The 18,036-nt window shown below is 45.4% G+C and overlaps 1 protein-coding gene across 11 annotated transcripts in view; it reads right to left on the reverse strand.

The window, feature by feature from the left end:
• Positions 1-18,036, reverse strand: part of LOC109878941 (zinc finger MIZ domain-containing protein 1) — a 237,877-nt gene that overhangs the window by 18,723 nt on the left and 201,118 nt on the right. For 6 of the 11 annotated variants that reach the window (XM_031823739.1, XM_031823736.1, XM_031823742.1 and 3 more), the window contains 3 exons: positions 12,862-12,897; positions 3,094-3,238; positions 265-379 (listed from right to left, as the gene is read on the reverse strand). In XM_031823739.1, the coding sequence (XP_031679599.1) occupies positions 265-379; positions 3,094-3,238; positions 12,862-12,897 (296 nt within the window). Of the gene's footprint in view, positions 1-264; positions 380-3,093; positions 3,239-12,861; positions 12,898-16,894; positions 17,368-18,036 lie in introns of those variants that run through there. The other 5 variants (XM_031823741.1, XM_031823743.1, XM_031823740.1 and 2 more) reach the window with 2 other exon arrangements.

Raw genomic sequence — 18,036 nt, forward strand, 5'->3', positions numbered from 1 at the left:
CAGGGTTATGGCAACCATAAAATATGTAACTCTATGATGTCGACTCACTTTCTGGGGCTTGTGATATAAGCTTTGGGTGATACACATACAGAGAACCATATGTTGACCCACATCAGAATTCTGAATAAATGTGCCTAGGGGGATTTGGGAATTAGGGTCTGTCTTTATCAGGTACCTCAATTACTAGACAGAAATACAAAGGTGTGTTGTGTGTCTAAACATCAAGTAGTGTGTGCTGAAGTTTGTGTATGTGTTGTGTCTCACCTGACTCTGTGACGTGTTGGTCACACCCCACACGGTGGTAACCACAGACAATGACCCTGGGGGCTGGTTGTTGTTCTGTTGCCATGGAACCGAGTCGTAGGTAAATGACCCATCACTACAGTCCAAATACAAACGCACATATTAACCCATCACTACAGTCCAAATACAAACACACATTAACCCATCACTGCAAGACAGACAGACAGACAGGCAGGCAGGCAGACAGACATACAGACAGACAGACAGGCAGGCAGACAGGCAGGCACCACAGGGCAGATACACTAACGAGACAGCCGTGGCTTTCATTTGGCCATGTATGTAACACAACAGAGGATTGCATATCCGCCCAGAAATGTTCTCAGAATTCTTGGAAACATTTGGCCACGTATATGTAATTTGGAATATTTGGCATTAAAACTCCAAACAAATCCAAGGCTAGAATATTACTAACTAGAACATTATGAATAAACAAACTAAACTCTACAGGGAGAAACACCGTGATGTAACAGGGAAGTAACGTTTATGGAGAGGAATGTGTTTTCACACACACACACACACACACACACACACACACACACACACACACACACACACACACACACACACAGCTCTGGTGTTGGAAGGGACCAGATGTACAACATCTCTTCAAGTTGGTAGAACACTTCTCAAGATGCTAGGCACAGAGCACAATTCTGGCAGCCAATCAGAGGTTTGGAATCGGAGCCATGTTTCTTAACTTAACAGCCCACTCCCTCCCTCGCTGTCTGTCTGTCTGTCTGTCTGTCTGTGTGTGTGTGTCTGTCCCTCTCCTTCAAGATAACTCTGCTAAGCTTGCCTTGGCTCACTTTCATGAAGAGAAAACCATACATGTATTTATTCATTTATTTGAGGAGAGAAGAGGATAGTTTAGCTCAGAGAGCTTGGACACCTATTCATTCAAGGGTTTTTCTTTATTTTTTACTATTTTGTGGAATTTATTTTCTTCTTAAAGCATTTGAGCCTATCAGTCGTGTTGTGACAAGGTAGGGTTGGTATACAGAAGATAGCCCTGTTTGGTAAAAGACCAAGTCCATATTATGGCAAGAACAAATAAGGGAAGAGAAACAAAAGTCCATCATTACATTAAGATATTAAGGTCAGTCAATATGGGAAATGTCAAGAACTTTGAACGTTTCTTCAAGTGCAGTCACAAAAACCATCAAGCGCTGTGATGAAACTGGCTCTCATGAGGACCGCAACAGGAAAGGAAGACCCAGATTTACCTCTGCTGCAGAGGATAAGTTCATTAGAGTTACAAGCCTCAGAAATTGCAGCCCAAGTAACAGACACATCTCAGCATCAACTGTTCAGAGGAGACTGTGTGAATCAGGCCTTGATGGTCGAATTGCAGCAAAGAAACCACTACTAAATGACACCAATAAGAAGAAGAGACTTTCTTGGGCCAAGAAACATGAGCAATGGACATTAGACCGGTAGAAATCTGTCCAAATTTGAGATTTTTGGTTCGAACTGCCATGTCTTTGTGAGACGCAGAGTAGGTGAATGGATGATCTCCGCATGTGTGGTTCCCACCGTGAAGGAAGGAAGTGGTGTGATGGTGCTTTGCTGCTGACACGGTCTGTGATTTATTTAGAATTCAAGGCACACCTAACCAGTATGACTACCACGGCATTCTGCAGTGATACGCCATCCCATCTGGTTTGGGCTTAGTGGGACTATTTGTTTTTCAACAGGACAATGACCCAACACACCTCCAGGCTGTGTAAGGGCTATTTGACCAAGAAGGAGAGTGATGGAGTGCTGTATCAGATGACCTGGCCTCCACAATCAGCTGACCTCAACCCAATTCAGATGGTTTGGGATGAGTTGGGTCTGCAGAGTGAAGGAAAAACAGCCAACAAGTGCTCAACAAGACTGCATTCCAGGTGAAGCTGGTTGAGAGAATGCCAACAGTGTGCAAAGCTGTCATCAAGGCAAAGGGTGGCTACTTCGAAGAATCTCAAACATAAAATATATTTTGTTACTACATGATTCCATATGTGTTATTTCATAGTTTTGATGTCATCACTATTATTCTACAATGTAGAAAATAGTAAAAAAATAAAGGAAAACCCTTGAATGAGTAGGTGTGTCCAAACTTTGGACTGGTACTGTAAGTAGGGATGAAACGATTCACAGATAAGCATCGGTCCCTGATTCAAATGTTTAAGGTAAGAGTGCATCGGTCCGTGGGAGCCCAAACCGATCCAAATGAAGCATGCATCAGTCAGAAAACCCATTCAAACTTTACTAATCAGCAGTTCACTAATGTTTGTTACTCAGATTGTTTTACTCAAAAAATACCTCTTATCTGTTGACTGAATTGAACAGCCTCCACTGGCCCACACACACGCACACACACGCACACACACATATCAGTTAAGAGAAGTCATCTCAGACAGGTCCAGCTCAGAGAGGCCCAGCTCAGAGAGGCCCAACTCCTGAGCTCCCATCAGCAGCAGATATGAATTTAAAATAGAAAATGAATGTGTTCATGCAACAAATGTTAGTGCATCGAATCGAATCCTGTATCATATCGGAGCCCATGCATCTAGCTGCGTATCAAATAGTTTTAGCTCAACATTGTTTAAGTTAACATGATCGATCCAGTTTAAACCAGAGAACCAATGAGAGAACTTGTGTTTACATGAAATGTGTTCACACCTGTAGTTCTGAATATGACAATGTATCTCTATGTGTCAAACACAAAACGTGGGACAGTAAAGTAGGCAATCCACAAGCTGGCAAAAACAATGTACATCAGAGTCACTCTGACAGACACACACTGACCCATGTGAGAGTCCTCCAGGGGGTTTCATGGTGTTCATGTTGGGCTGCATGGGGACTTTGCCCTGCGGAGGCTCATTCTGTCTGCTCTTCTGGTGACGCAACAGCAGGAGGCGACCCAGCTCCTCGCACCACGATGACAGCAGGGCTACAGGAAAGAAACACACACACTCGTGTCAGTCTGATAACGATGTAGGACACACACACACACAGGTCGGTCTATACTCCAGTCTGTCGGTCTGCTATGACAGTCTCTAGTATGTCTCCAGTATGTCAGTTTCAAGTAAGTCAGTCTATTACCAAACCTATGATATTGTTTTCTTGACTACTTTGGACTCTCTGAAAGTGAAAAACATGATACAAAATATCTCAGTTGATTCATCAACGATGTTCCTGTTTTGTTCTGCCTAATACATGTTGCTTCTCCCTCTTCAAGTTGGATTGCAGTTCTGCCTCCTGCCACATGGAGGAACCCTAACACAGTAAAGCTAGCCTGTCTGTTGCTTCCTGTCAGCCAGTGTAGATCTCATTGACTGAATGAATCTCAGTGCAGTACATCGGCTCTGATCCCTCTAGAAGAGACATCTCTGGCTTTCTGAAGAGGATGGGTGAAACACACAGAGAGAGATCGTGAGAGAGACAGAGGGAGAAAGAGATACAGAGAGAGAGAGGGATATTGAGTGAGTACGCCGTCCTCTCCCCTCCTTTCCTCACCTCCTCCTCTAACCACTCCTCCTCTTCACTGGACCCCAGTGACTAATCAGACTGCTCAGCATCTTCAGTCATCTTCGGTGCAGGTTACAGTCTGCTGCACCAGGCAGGCAAACATCATTATGAGACAGCAGGCAAACATCATTATGAGACTGGTAACTGTCTGCTGCACCAGACAGGCAAACATCGTTATTAGACAGGTAACTGTCTGCTGCACCAGACAGGCAAACATCATTATGAGACAGGTAACCGTCTGCTGCACCAGACAGGCAAACATCATTATGAGACAGGTATGTGTCTGCTGCACCAGACAGGCAAACATCGTTATGAGACAGGTAACTTACTCCTGCACCAGACAGGTAAACATCGTTATGAGACAGGTAACTGTCTGCTGCACCAGACAGACAAACATCGTTATGAGACAGGTAACTGTCTGCTGCACCAGACAGACAAACATCATTATGAGACAGCAGGCAAACATCATTATGAGACTGGTAACTGTCTGCTGCACCAGACAGGCAAACATCGTTATTAGACAGGTAACTGTCTGCTGCACCAGACAGGCAAACATCATTATGAGACAGGTAACCGTCTGCTGCACCAGACAGGCAAACATTGTTATGAGACAGGTAACTGTCTGCTGCACCAGGCAGGCAAACATCATTATGAGACAGGTAACTGTCTCCTGCACCAGACAGGCAAACATCATTATGAGACAGGTATGTGTCTGCTGCACCAGACAGGCAAACATCGTTATGAGACAGGTAACTTACTCCTGCACCAGACAGGTAAACATCGTTATGAGACAGGTAACTGTCTGCTGCACCAGACAGACAAACATCGTTATGAGACAGGTAACTGTCTGCTGCACCAGACAGACAAACATCGTTATGAGACAGGTAACTGTCTCCTGCACCAGACAGCCAAACATCGTTATGAGACAGGTAACTGTCTGCTGCAACCAGACAGGCAAACATCGTTATGAGACAGGTAACTTACTCCTGCACCAGACAGGCAAACATCGTTATGAGACAGGTAACTGTCTCCTGCACCAGACAGGCAAACATCGTTATGAGACAAGTAACTGTCTGCTGCACCAGGCAGGCAAACATCGTTATGAGACAGGTAACTGTCTGCTGCACCAGACAGGTAAACATCGTTATGAGACAGGTAACTGTCTCCTGCACCAGACAGACAAACATCGTTATGAGACAGGTAACTTACTCCTGCACCAGACAGGCAAACATCGTTATGAGACAGCTAACTGTCTCCTGCACCAGACAGGCAAACATCGTTATGAGACAAGTAACTGTCTGCTGCACCAGGCAGGCAAACATTGTTATGAGACAGGTAACTGTCTGCTGCACCAGACAGGCAAACATCGTTATTAGACAGGTAACTGTCTGCTGCACCAGGCAGGCAAACATCGTTATTAGACAGGTAACTGTCTGCTGCAACAGGCAGGCACACATCGTTATGAGACAGGTAACTGTCTGCTGCACCAGACAGGCAAACATCTTTATGAGACAGGTAACTGTCTGCTGCACCAGGCAGGCAAACATCGTTATGAGACAGGTAACTGTCTGCTGCACCAGACAGGCAAACATCGTTATGAGACAGGTAACTGTCTGCTGCACCAGACAGGCAAACATCGTTATTAGACAGGTAACTGTCTGCTGCACCAGACAGGCAAACATCGTTATGAGACAGGTAACTGTCTGCTGCACCAGACAGGTAAACATCGTTATGACATGTGTATGATGTACATTAGAAGCGTTATCGAGGTCTAACCTCTTAACACAGAAAATAAGCTCAAAAGGAGTTTGAGATCGAACAGCAAAGCCTTAATTGAGCAACGAATAGGGGAGAGGAGAGAGAAGGAGATGAGAGAAGGGGAGAGAAGAGAAAGGAGGAGAACAGAATAGAGCAGAGTGAGATACACCAAGCCAATCTCTAAGCAGACAGAATTTCAGAGCTTGAGGGAGGAGAGACTCAGCCCTCTTATTTGACGGGGAATTATTCCACCCTGCCATTACGGAGAGCTTATCTCCCCACTAAATCACCACCTCTGTCCTCCCTCCGCACACCCAGCCTGTTGCAAGACCAGCTATTTACACCCAGGCTGTGTCCCAAATGGACCCTTTCCCCATTATGACCAGAGCCTCCCATGGTGCTCTGGTAAAACAAAGTGCACTATATAGGGTGCCATTTGAAATTGGAACATACCCTAGCACGAACAACACAGGGCTCAGTTCATACACAGTATAGGCCATAGAAAGAGAGAGTGGGAGAGAGAGCGTGAGAAAGAGAGGGGAGAGAGATGGAGAAAGAGGGAAAGAGGGAGTGATGGCGAGAGAGAAAGCGAAGGTGAGAGAGAGAGAGTCGGGGGTGAAAGGAAGAAGTTGAAAGCCTCAGATATATATTGTACCACTGCACCTCTCTTCAATAACAAAGCTGGATTGATTAGTTGATTGTATTAGATACATAAACATGTCAGTGACTTATTCCATTGTGGTTCGTCTAGAAAGTGGCATCACCAACAGAAAACAGAATGGTGAAAGCAGCAATCAGATTGGTTCCACCAGGCTATCCCCTGTCCATCCCAGAACCCCTCTCCACTTGCCCCAGTCTGTTCCGGGGGGATTTTTCCACAAGGTACAGATCTAGAATCAGCATCCCCTCCCCCAATCCTACCTTTACCATTAGCAGGGGAAATGCAAAATGACTAAGAGATCAGCGTCTAGGAACAACTTGACCCTTCTCAGTCCCAGTCTGCCGTAGTACTGTAGCTGCTCTCTCCCAGCGAGTGAGTCAGTGAACAGTAAGCAGATTAAGTAGACTTCTAAGCCCTCTCTGTAAACCCTCCTGTGCATGGCTCCCCTTCTAAGAATATCTGCCTTTTTCCTGAGATAATGCCTGCAGACATATGGCTATGGGTGATCGGAACAGGTGAGTTCAAAATGACTAGTGGTGGTCGTAGTAGTAGCAGTATCAGTACTAGTAGTAGTAGCAGAAGTCATAGTAGTAGTAGTAGTAGTAGTAGTATTATCAGTAGTAGAAACAGTAACAGTAGTAGTAGCAGCAGTATATTAGAAGCAGTAGTAGTAGTAGCAGCAGTAGTAGTGGTAGTAGTAGTGGTGGTAGTAGTAGTAGTAGTGGTGGTAGTAGCGGTAGTAGTAGTAGCAGCAGCAGTAGTAGCAGCAGCAGTAGTAGTAGTAGTAGCAGCAGTAGTTGTAGTAGTGGTAGTAGTAGTAGTGGTGGTAGTAGTAGTAGTGGTGGTAGTAGCGGTAGTAGTAGTAGCAGCAGCAGTAGTAGCAGCAGCAGTAGTAGTAGTAGTAGCAGCAGTAGTTGTAGTAGTGGTAGTAGTAGTAGTGGTGGTAGTAGCAGCAGCAGTTGTAGTAGCAGCAGCAGTATAGTAGTAGCAGCAGCGGTAGTTGCAGCAGCAGCAGTAGATAGTAGTAGTAGTAGTAGTAGTAGTAGTAGTAGTAGTAGCAGCAGCAGCAGTAGTTGCAGTATAGTAGTAGTAGTAGTAGTAGTAGTAGTAGTAGCAGCAGCAGTAGCAGTAGTAGTTGTAGTAGCAGTAGAAGTAGTAGTTGTAGTAGTAGCAGCAGTAGTGGTAGTAGTAGTAGCAGCAGTAGTAGTAGTAGCAGTAGAAGTGGTAGTAGTAGTAGTTGCAGCAGTAGCAGTAGTAGTAGCAGTAGAAGTGGTAGTAGTAGTAGTTGTAGTAGTAGCAGCAGTAGTAGTAGTAGCAGCAGTAGTGGTAGTAGTAGCAGCAGTAGTAGTAGTAGTAGTAGTAGCAGTAGAAGTGGTAGTAGTAGTAGTTGTAGTAGTAGCAGTAGAAGTGGTAGAAGTAGTAGTTGTAGTAGTAGCAGCAGTAGTGGTAGTAGTAGTAGTTGTAGTAGTAGCAGCAGTATAGTAGTAGCAGCAGTATAGTAGTAGCAGCAGCAGTAGTAGCAGCAGTAGTAGTTGTAATAGTAGTAGCAGCAGTAGTAGTTGTAGTAGTGGTAGTAATAGTAGTAGCAGCAGTAGTAGTGGTAGTAGTAGTAGTAGCAGCAGTAGTAGTAGTAGTAGTAGCAGCAGTAGTGGTAGTAGTAGCAGCAGTAGTGGTAGTAGTAGCAGGAGTAGTAGCAGCAGTAGAGGTAGTAGTAGCAGCTGTAGCAGTAGTAGTTGTAGTAGTAGTAGCAGAAGTAGTAGTAGTAGTAGTAGTAGTAGCAGCAGTAGTGTTAGTAGTAGCAGCAGCAGTAGTAGCAGTAGAAGTTGTAGTAGTAGTAGTAGCAGCAGCAGTAGTGGTAGTAGTAGTAGTGGTGGTGAACAGAAAGGCAGTGGAGCAACGACCCGCCCTTGCTGTCTCAGCCTGGTCGGTTCCCCTCTTTCCACTGGGTTTCTCTGCCTCTAACCCTATTACAGGGGCTGAGTCACTGGCTTACTGGTGCTCTTTCATGCCGTCCCTAGGAGGGGTGCGTCACTTGAGTGGGTTGAGTCACTGATGTGATCTTCCTGTCTGGGTTGGCGCACGCCCTTGGGTTGTGCCGTGGCGGAGATCTTTGTGGGCTATTGTCGGCCTGGTCTCAGGATGATAAGTTGGTGGTTGAAGATATCCCTCTAGTAGTGTGGGGGCTGTGCTTTGGCAAAGTGGGTGGGGTTATATCCTTCCTGTTTGGCCCTGTCCGGGGGTATAATCGGATGGGGCCACAGTGTCTCCTGACCCCTCCTGTCTCAGCCTCCAGTATTTGTGCTGCAGTAGTTTATGTGTCGAGGGGCTAGGGTCAGTTTGTTATATCTGGAGTACTTCTCCTGTCTTATCCGGTGTCCTGTGTGAATTTAAGTATGCTCTCTCTAATTCTCTTTCTTTCTTTCTCTCTCTCGGAGGACCTGAGCCGTAGGACCATGCCTCAGGACTACCTGGCATGATGACTCCTTGCTGTCCCCAGTCCACCTGGCCTTGCTGCTGCTCCAGTTTCAACTGTTCTGCCTGCGGCTATGGAATCCTTACCTGTTCACCGGACGTGCTACCTGTCCCAGACCTATTATTTGACCATGCTGGTCATTTATGAACATTTTAACATCTTGGCCATGTTCTGTTATAATCTCCACCCGGCACAGACAGAAGAGGACTGGCCACCCCTCATAGCCTGGTTCCTCTCTAGGTTTCTTCCTATGTTTTGGCCTTTCTAGGGAGTTTTTCCTAGCCAACGTGCTTCTACACCTGCATTGCTTGCTGTTTGGAGTTTTAGGCTGGGTTTCTGTACAGCACTTTGAGATATCAGCTGATTTACGAAGGGCTATATAAATACATTTGATTTTGATTTGGTAGTAGCAGCAGTAGTGGTAGTAGTAGCAGCAGTTGTGGTAGTAGTAGCAGCAGTTGTGGTAGTAGTAGCGGCAGTAGTAGCAGCAGTAGTGGTAGTAGTAGCAGCAGTTGTGGTAGTAGTAGCAGCAGTAGTGGTAGTAGTAGCAGCAGTTGTGGTAGTAGTAGCAGCAGTTGTGGTAGTAGTAGCAGCAGTTGTGGTAGTAGTAGCAGCAGTTGTGGTAGTAGTAGCAGCAGTTGTGGTAGTAGTAGCAGCAGTAGTAGCAGCAGTAGCAGTAGTAGCAGTTGTGGTAGTAGTATCAGCAGTAGTGGTAGTAGTAGCAGCAGTTGTGGTAGTAGTAGCAGCAGTAGTAGCAGCAGTAGTGGTAGTAGTAGCAGCAGTAGTAGCAGCAGTAGTGGTAGTAGTAGTAGCAGCAGTAGTAGCAGCAGTTGTGGTAGTAGTAGCAGCAGTTGTGGTAGTAGTAGCAGCAGTTGTGGTAGTAGTAGCAGCAGTAGTAACAGCAGTAGTAGCAGCAGTAGTGGTAGTAGTAGCAGCAGTTGTGGTAGTAGTAGCAGCAGTTGTGGTAGTAGTAGCAGCAGCAGTTGTGGTAGTAGTATCAACAGTAGTGGTAGTAGTAGCAGCAGTTGTGGTAGTAGTAGCAGCAGTTGTGGTAGTAGTAGCAGCAGTAGTGGTAGTAGTAGCAGCAGTTGTGGTAGTAGTAGCAGCAGTTGTGGTAGTAGTAGCAGCAGTTGTGGTAGTAGTAGCAGCAGTTGTGGTAGTAGTAGCAACAGTAGTAGCAGCAGTAGCAGTAGTAGCAGTTGTGGTAGTAGTATCAGCAGTAGTGGTAGTAGTAGCAGCAGTTGTGGTAGTAGTAGCAGCAGTAGTAGCAGCAGTAGTGGTAGTAGTAGCAGCAGTAGTAGCAGCAGTAGTGGTAGTAGTAGTAGCAGCAGTAGTAGCAGCAGTTGTGGTAGTAGTAGCAGCAGTTGTGGTAGTAGTAGCAGCAGTTGTGGTAGTAGTAGCAGCAGTAGTAGCAGCAGTAGTAGCAGCAGTAGTGGTAGTAGTAGCAGCAGTTGTGGTAGTAGTAGCAGCAGTTGTGGTAGTAGTAGCAGCAGCAGTTGTGGTAGTAGTAGCAGCAGCAGTTGTGGTAGTAGTATCAACAGTAGTGGTAGTAGTAGCAGCAGTTGTGGTAGTAGTAGCAGCAGTTGTGGTAGTAGTAGCAGCAGTAGTGGTGGTAGTGGCAGCAGTAGTGGTGGTAGTGGCAGCAGTAGTAGTTGTGGTAGAGGTAGTAGCAGGAGTAGTAGTAGTAGTAGCGGTAGTAGTAGTTGTGGTAGCAGCAGTATAGTAGTAGCAGTAGTAGTAGCAGCAATAGTATAGTAGTAGTAACAGCAGGGATTAAGTAATCTGCTAGACTCTCCTTCTCTAACGCTCCCTCCATAACGCCCTCCCTCCCTAACTCTCTCTCTCTCAGCTCTACAGTAATTAGTATTGGGAGTTTCCTTGTACATGAGGACTTGCCCTCTATCATTAGTTAATGGGGGCACAGCAGCCTGTTTCCCGGGTTACAATTCCTGCAGTTCACACAGGCTGGATGACTCAGATGTTTTAGCTAGTGGAGGTGAGACTGTCTCCAGGGAATCTCCTCTTCCACACTGAAAGGTACAGTCACGACAAAAGTATGTGGACACCCCTTCAAATGACTGGATTCTGCTGTTTCAGCCACACCGTTGGTGACTAGTGCACACAGCCATGCAATCTCCATAGACAAACATTGACAGTAGAATGGCCTCAACATGGCACCGTCATAGGATACCACCTTTCCAATAAGTCAGTTCGTAAAATTTCTGCCCTGTTAGAGCTGTCCTGGTCAACTGTAAGCGCTGTTATTGTGAAGTGGATGGCTCAGCCACGAAGTAGTAGGCCTCACAAGCTCACAGAACTGGGCCACCAACTGCTGAAGTGCGTACAACATAACAATTGTATGTCCTTGTTTGCAACACTCACTACTGAGTTCCAAACTGTCTCTGGAAGCAACGTCAGCACAAGAACTGTTCGTCGGGAGATTCATGAAATGGGTTTCCATGGCCGAGTAGCTGCACACAAGCCTAAGATCACCATGCGCAATGCTAAGAGTCGGCTAGAGTGGTGTAAAGCTTGCCTTCTCTGGAGTGATGAATCACACTTCACCATCTGGCAGTATAACAGACTAGTCTGCTACCTGCCAAATGCATAGCCCCAGCTGTAAAGTTTGGTGGAGAAGGAATAATGGTCTGGGACTGTTTTTCATGGTTCGGGCTAGGCCCCAGTGAAGGGAAATCTTAACACTACAGCATACAATTACATTCTAGATGATTCTGTGCTTCCAACTTTGTGGCAGCAGTTTGGGGAAGGTCCTTTCCTGTTTCAACATGACAACGCCCCTGTACACAAAGCCAGGTCGATACAGAAATGGTTTGTTGAGATCGGTGTGGAAGAACTTGACTGGCCTGAACAGAGCCCTGACCTGAACCCCACTGAATACCTTTGGGATGAATTGGAACACAGACTGTGAGCCAGGCCTAATCGCCCAACATCAGTGCCCAACCTCACTAATGCTCTTGTGGCTGAATGGAAGCAAGTCCCCGCAGCAATCTTCCAACATCTAGTGGATAGCCTTCCCGGAATAGTGAGTCTGTTATAGCAGCAAAGGGGGGACCATTTCCATATTAATGCCCATGACTTTGGAATGAGATGTTCAACGAGCAGGTGTCCACAAGTAGTGTATCTTTCTCTGTTGTTGACACTGCTATATCGCAGCACTTCTACATAATAAATAAGCAAGTTTAAAAGACCAGACCACACATTTCCACTGAACGTACAGTTGATGAATGTGGTAAGCAGTGATATCACAGACTAGCCTAAATGACTGTTTGACTGTGCAGCCCACATTACTCTGATACAGAAACACATGCAGACCAGCTCACACACATTACAGATCGAGGTAGTACACACTGTACACATATAAGAGACAGTACATGTCCTCAGAACATGAAAACCGCACATTGGGCGCCTATACACATACAATGTGTGACACGAGACAAAAAAAAAATATTTCTATAAAATCATAAGGTCTATCTATACAAGCTCCAGACAGTATGCTGTGTTATGTGGGGAGAATAATGTATGCAAAATATGGAGAGAGGATATCAAATCCTCCTGAAATCAAAAGTGTGCACCTCAAATGGCACCCTATTCCCTAGATCATTCCCTAAATATAGGGAATAGGGTGCCATTTGGGATGCATTCAAAGTCATGCTTCTGCAAAACCGTAATGGAACCCATTTAGCAGCCAATGATATCCTTCCCAGCAAATGATATCCTTCCCAGCCAATGATATCCTTCCCAGCCAATGATATCCTTCCCAGCCAATGATCCCCCCCCCTCCCTCCACTCCACTCTGCTAGCCTCTGCACAACCAGAAGCACATCCAATGGGTTTATAATCTCTCTCCAAGACTCTTGAGGCAGATTCAATCAAAAGCGCACTGCTGGGGAAAAACCGGCTCAGGGTAAATAATCACATTATTTTATAAACAGTCTGTTTTTTATTTGTTTACTGAGATGCAACTGTTCAGGTTTTCTCACAGTGCGAGTTTGATTTGGCCTCTGTGGGCATACGGAACATTCAGATGGAGAGGTGGTGATGGAGGGATGAGCGTAATGACAAACGGTCAGATGCTGGAGCCAGAGAAGGATGGAGGGAGGGAGTGAGGGATGGAGGGAGGGAGGTTAACTACCTGAGTCACTCTGACATCTCCTGCAGGTGTTGGTTTCTGTAGGGTTCAAATTACACATTTTACTGGGGAGGGAGGGGTTAATCACGAACAAAACACAAAATGCAGCAGCAACAGTCAAGTTAAAGGTGCAGTCTGCAATTTATGTGTCTTGTCTCCCTGTGTATGTGCCCACAGCACCAAACCCACAAATAATCGAGGCTCAAAGAAAACACACACAAAACAAAAACTAAATTAGGCCTGCTTTGGCAAAAAACCTAGGCTCATGCCAATCCCTCACAAAGACCCTTTCCTTCCGCCCCACAGGGTCAGTAGACTTCACATCTCCAGATCATAATATGCATTTAGCTGTGAATACCTGACCCCAAAAAGAGATGCAGAGAGGGAGAGTCATGGTGGATGATGCACTATGTAGAAAAATAAAAAGAACTCCCGCACAACACGATTTATTGTGGTTGACTTCAATGCTCTTGAGAGGACACAGAGATAGGATAAATCATACTAGTTTCCAGATTACAATGCAGCCTAGCGTAGTGTGCTCACGCACGCACGCTTTCTCAATCACACACTTGCTCGCACGCACTCACACACACTTATACTGTAAGGATTCTTTTTTAAATACAGTATTATTTTTTTCAAACAATACAAAATAAAACACACATACAAACACCAACATACTGACGCACAACAACTGGAGGTTTCAGTGGTTAGAACACATTACATGGATACGATTTACACTATCCTGAGGCTAGTCCAAAATAGGATTTTCCTGTGTTTTATTTATACAATACCAGTTTATTAGGTACACACATTTAGTACCATGCGTTGCTCAATTGGTATCAAGGGACCTAACGTGTGCCAGAAAAACATTCCCCACACATCCTGTACCAGACAGGATGTGTCCAAATCCAGACACCAGTACACCACCAACCTGTACCAGACAGGATGTGTCCAAATCCAGACAACAGCAACCACCAACCTGTACCAGACAGGATGTGTCCAAATCCAGACAACAGCAACCACCAACCTGTACCAGACAGGATGTGTCCAAATCCAGACAACAGCAACCACAATTCATTGGACCAGGCAATGTTTTTCCACTCCTCAGTTGTCCAGTGTTGGTGATCGCGTTTTCACTGGAGCCACTTCTTCTTGATTTTAGCTGATAGGTGTGGACACCGTTGTCTGGACACTGTTGTCTGGACACTGTTGTCTGGACACTGTTGTCTGGACACTGTTGTCTGGACACCGTTGTCTGGACACCGTTGTCTGTTTGTGGCCCGCCTGTTAGCTTGCATGATTCTTGCCATTCTCCTTCGACCTCTCATCAATGTTTTCGCCCATAGGATTGACGCTGACTGGGTGTTTTTTGTTTCTCTCACCATTCTCGGTAATCCCTAGACACTCTCACGTGTGGAAGGTCGAAGGGGGGGTTCTGAGATACTGGATCCCGCACGCCTGACACCGACAATCATACCACACTCAAAGTCGCTTAGGTCACTTTTCCAACTCTAACATCCAATCGAACAGTAACTGAATGCCTGGATTATATAACAAGCCACGGCCACGTGACTCACTGTCTGTTGGAGCGATCCGTTGTCGTGGTGTACCTAATAAACTGTGTATTTCCACACTATGATGTTGGAATAATACTGTTAAATTGTACAAATGACTAAAAGACCATCCTGAAATTGTTGCCTGATTTGGTGGGTACCAGGCAGTAAATTAGTTGAAATAAGAAATAAGAATAAGAAAGAGAGTTCCAAATTCCTGTTTGCCCCTCCCACTCAGACCAATCCTAGACCGTCTTAGCAAAATTCTTGCTTGAGAAATGTATCTTCGATAAGAGGCCAATTTTGTATTTTTTACCATTTTGATTAGAAACAATCACAGTAAGGTACTTATTCGTTACACAGAAAGGATTTTATATTGACATAAAACATCTGCATTGGGCCTTTAAGTCAGTGTCCTAGGCTTCTTACAGAAGAGGAAATGGCGCGCACACACACACACACACACACACACACAAAAGCTCTGAGGCTACTGCCAGTGGTTTGAGCACATTAGATATACAGGAAACAGACACGGTGCAGCTCAACAGATCAACAGTGTTCACTGGGAACTACACCCTGTCTGTCTTACTGAATCACCCACTGTCCTCCCAGTACACAACCTTACTGTCCTCCCAGTACACAATCTTACTAGTTGTGCAGCCACTGTCCTCTCACTACTACACAATCTTACTGAACGGGTAAGACAGTCTCTCTGATGCAGAGCTCAGGTCAGTGAGTCAAACTGTGGCCCAAGTGTGTGTGTGTGTGCGTGTGTGTGTGTCAAACTGTGGCCCAAGCAGGTCAAGCCCTTGTCAGCTGATGTCTAACGCCTGTCCTGTGCAGTGCTGCTAGGCTCTAGTCACGCTCTCAGACATACAGTACCAGTCCAAAGGTTTGGACACACCAACTCATTCAAGGGTTTTTCTTTATTTGTACTATTTTCTACATTGTAGAATAATAGTTAAGACATCACAACTATGAAATAACACATATGGAATCATGTAGTAACCAAAAAAGTGTTAAACAAATCAAAACATATTTTAGATTCTTGAAAGTAGCCACCCTTTGCCTTGATGACAGTTTTGCACAATCTAGGCACTCTCTCAACCAGCTTCACCTGGAATGCTTTTCCAAATGTCTTGAAGGAGTTCCCACATATGCTGAGCACTTGTTGGCCTCTTTTCCTTCACTCTGCTGTCCAACTCATCCCAAACAATCTTAATTTGGTTGAGATTGGGCGATTGTGGAGGCCAGGTCATATGATGCAGCACTCCATCACTCTCCTTCTTGGTCAAATAGTCCTTACGCAGCCTGGAGGTGTGTTGGGTCATTGTCCTGTTGAAAAACAAATGATAGTCCCACTAAACACAAACCAGATGGGATGGAGTATCGCTGCAGAATGCTGTGGTAGCCATGCTGGTTAAGTGTGCCTTGAATACTAAATAAATCATAGACAGTGTCACCAGCAAAGCACACCATCACACCTCCTCCCCCATGCTTCATGGTGGGAACCACACATGCGGAGATCATCTGTTCATCTACTCTGCATCTAACAAAGACATGTCAGTTGGAAAAAAATCTCTCTAATTTGGTCTCATCAGACCAAAGGACAGATTTCTACCGGTCTAATGTCCATTGCTGGTGTTTCTTGGCCAAAGCAAGTCTCTTCTTCTTATTGGTATCCTTTATTAGTGGTTTCTTTGTAGCAATTGGACCATGAAGGCCTGATTCACACAGTCTCCTCTGAACAGTTGATGTTGAGATGTGTCTGTTACTTGAACTCTGTGAAGCATTTATTTGGGCTGCAATTTCGGAGGCAGTAACTCTGAAGAACATATCCTCCGCAGCACAGAGGCAACTCTGGGTCTTCCTGTGGTGGTCTTCATGAGAGCCAGTTTCATCATAGCGCTTGATGGTTTTTGCGTCTGCACTTGAAGAAACTTCCAAAGTTCTTGACATTTTCCGTATTGATGGACCTTCATGTCTTAAAGTAATGATGGACTGTCGTTTATTTTTGCTTATTTGAGCTGTTCTTGCCATAATATGGACTTGGTCTTTTATATGGACTTGGTCAGACTGGGGTTGTCTAACACACAATCCCACATGCACACTTGCAACCACAGACGTCACCGAAACATGCAAACATACAAATACCTTCTTCAAGCATACAGCTCAACACAGATACAGTGCCCTCACGCTCCCATTCATTCACTTTGGTTCAGTGCATCCCCCCAGCTGGTTATAAGCGGTTTTCAGACACACGTGGGTCTCGGAAGACGATCATTTTTCCATCAATAGTGTGCAGAGAATTCTACTAAATGAAAAGCTGAAATGAGTCTGACATCTGGCATTTGACACTCAATTTGTACAATTTCACATACTATAAAACTTTCTTTTTTTCGCACACCTAAAATGCCTAATATTTATAACTCAAGTCAGAGTATTCACACACGCAGGCGCACACACACTGCTCTCAGACTTACCCAGAGTCAAGCAAAGTCTCAGTGTGTCTCATGTCATTTTCCTCATAGCACAGAGAGAGAGAGAGAAAGCTCTGATGTCAGAACAACACTAGACCAGTGGCAACGGTTTCACTTATTCCTCCCTTCTTTCATCTCTCTTTCCTCTGCCCGTACTTTTATCTTTCACTCTGTTGTTGATCTCTCTGTCTCACTCTCTCTCGTGCGCACGCACACACTCTCTCTCTCTCTCTCTGGTTCTCTCTCTATTTCCTGTCCAGTGTCGGCACAATGCTCGTCTATTATTCAGAAGCTGTCTCCCGGTCTCGTCGGCTCAGCCAATCAGAGAGATCGCTCAGTAATAATGGGTTACAGCCTCCAGCTGTACCTGCTATCAGCTCCAACTCACTCCACAGATGACAGGATGCAGGGAGAGAGGGAGAGGGGAAAGAGAGAGGGAGAGAGAGAGAGAGAGCGAGAGAGAGAGGGGGGAAAGAGAGAGAGAGGGGGAAAGAGAGAGAGAAGGGGAAAGAGAGAGGGAGAGAGAGAGAGGGAGAGAGAGAGAGAGAGGGAGAGGAACGAAAGAGAGGGAAAAGAGAGAGAGAGGTACAACTCCTCCTCACCTATGTTGTGTGGTGCTGTTATTGATGCCTCCTGTTTTTATTCGCTAGTGATCATTGCACTGCCCCCTGAAGCTCACATCACACACACAAACAGGCACGTATATAAGTATAGACACACACACACCTAGAGGGGGAAGGAGAAGAAAATGCAGCCGGCTCACATTACTGACTTGCAGAAGTGGGTGGGACACAACATGCTAGACAGACTGTTACCACTGGCCAAAGGCCAGCGCATCAGAGACAGAGAGAAAGAAAGAGAGAGAAATATATATATATATAGATATATATATATATATATTATATATATATATATTATATATATATATATATATATATATATATAGAGAAGAGAGAGAGAGAGAGAGAGAGAGAGAGAGGGAGGGGGAGAGAGGAGAGGAGATAGGGAGGGGGGGGGAGAGGAGAGAGAAAAGGATAGAGAGAAATAGGGAGGGAGGGAGAGAAAAAGAGAGAGTGGAGAAGAGAGAGAGAGATAGGGGAGAGAGAGAGAGAGAATGGGGGAGGAAGTAGAGAGAGAGATGGGGG

This window comes from Oncorhynchus kisutch, linkage group LG4, assembly GCF_002021735.2.
Source record: "Oncorhynchus kisutch isolate 150728-3 linkage group LG4, Okis_V2, whole genome shotgun sequence".
Lineage (NCBI taxonomy): Eukaryota > Metazoa > Chordata > Actinopteri > Salmoniformes > Salmonidae > Oncorhynchus > Oncorhynchus kisutch.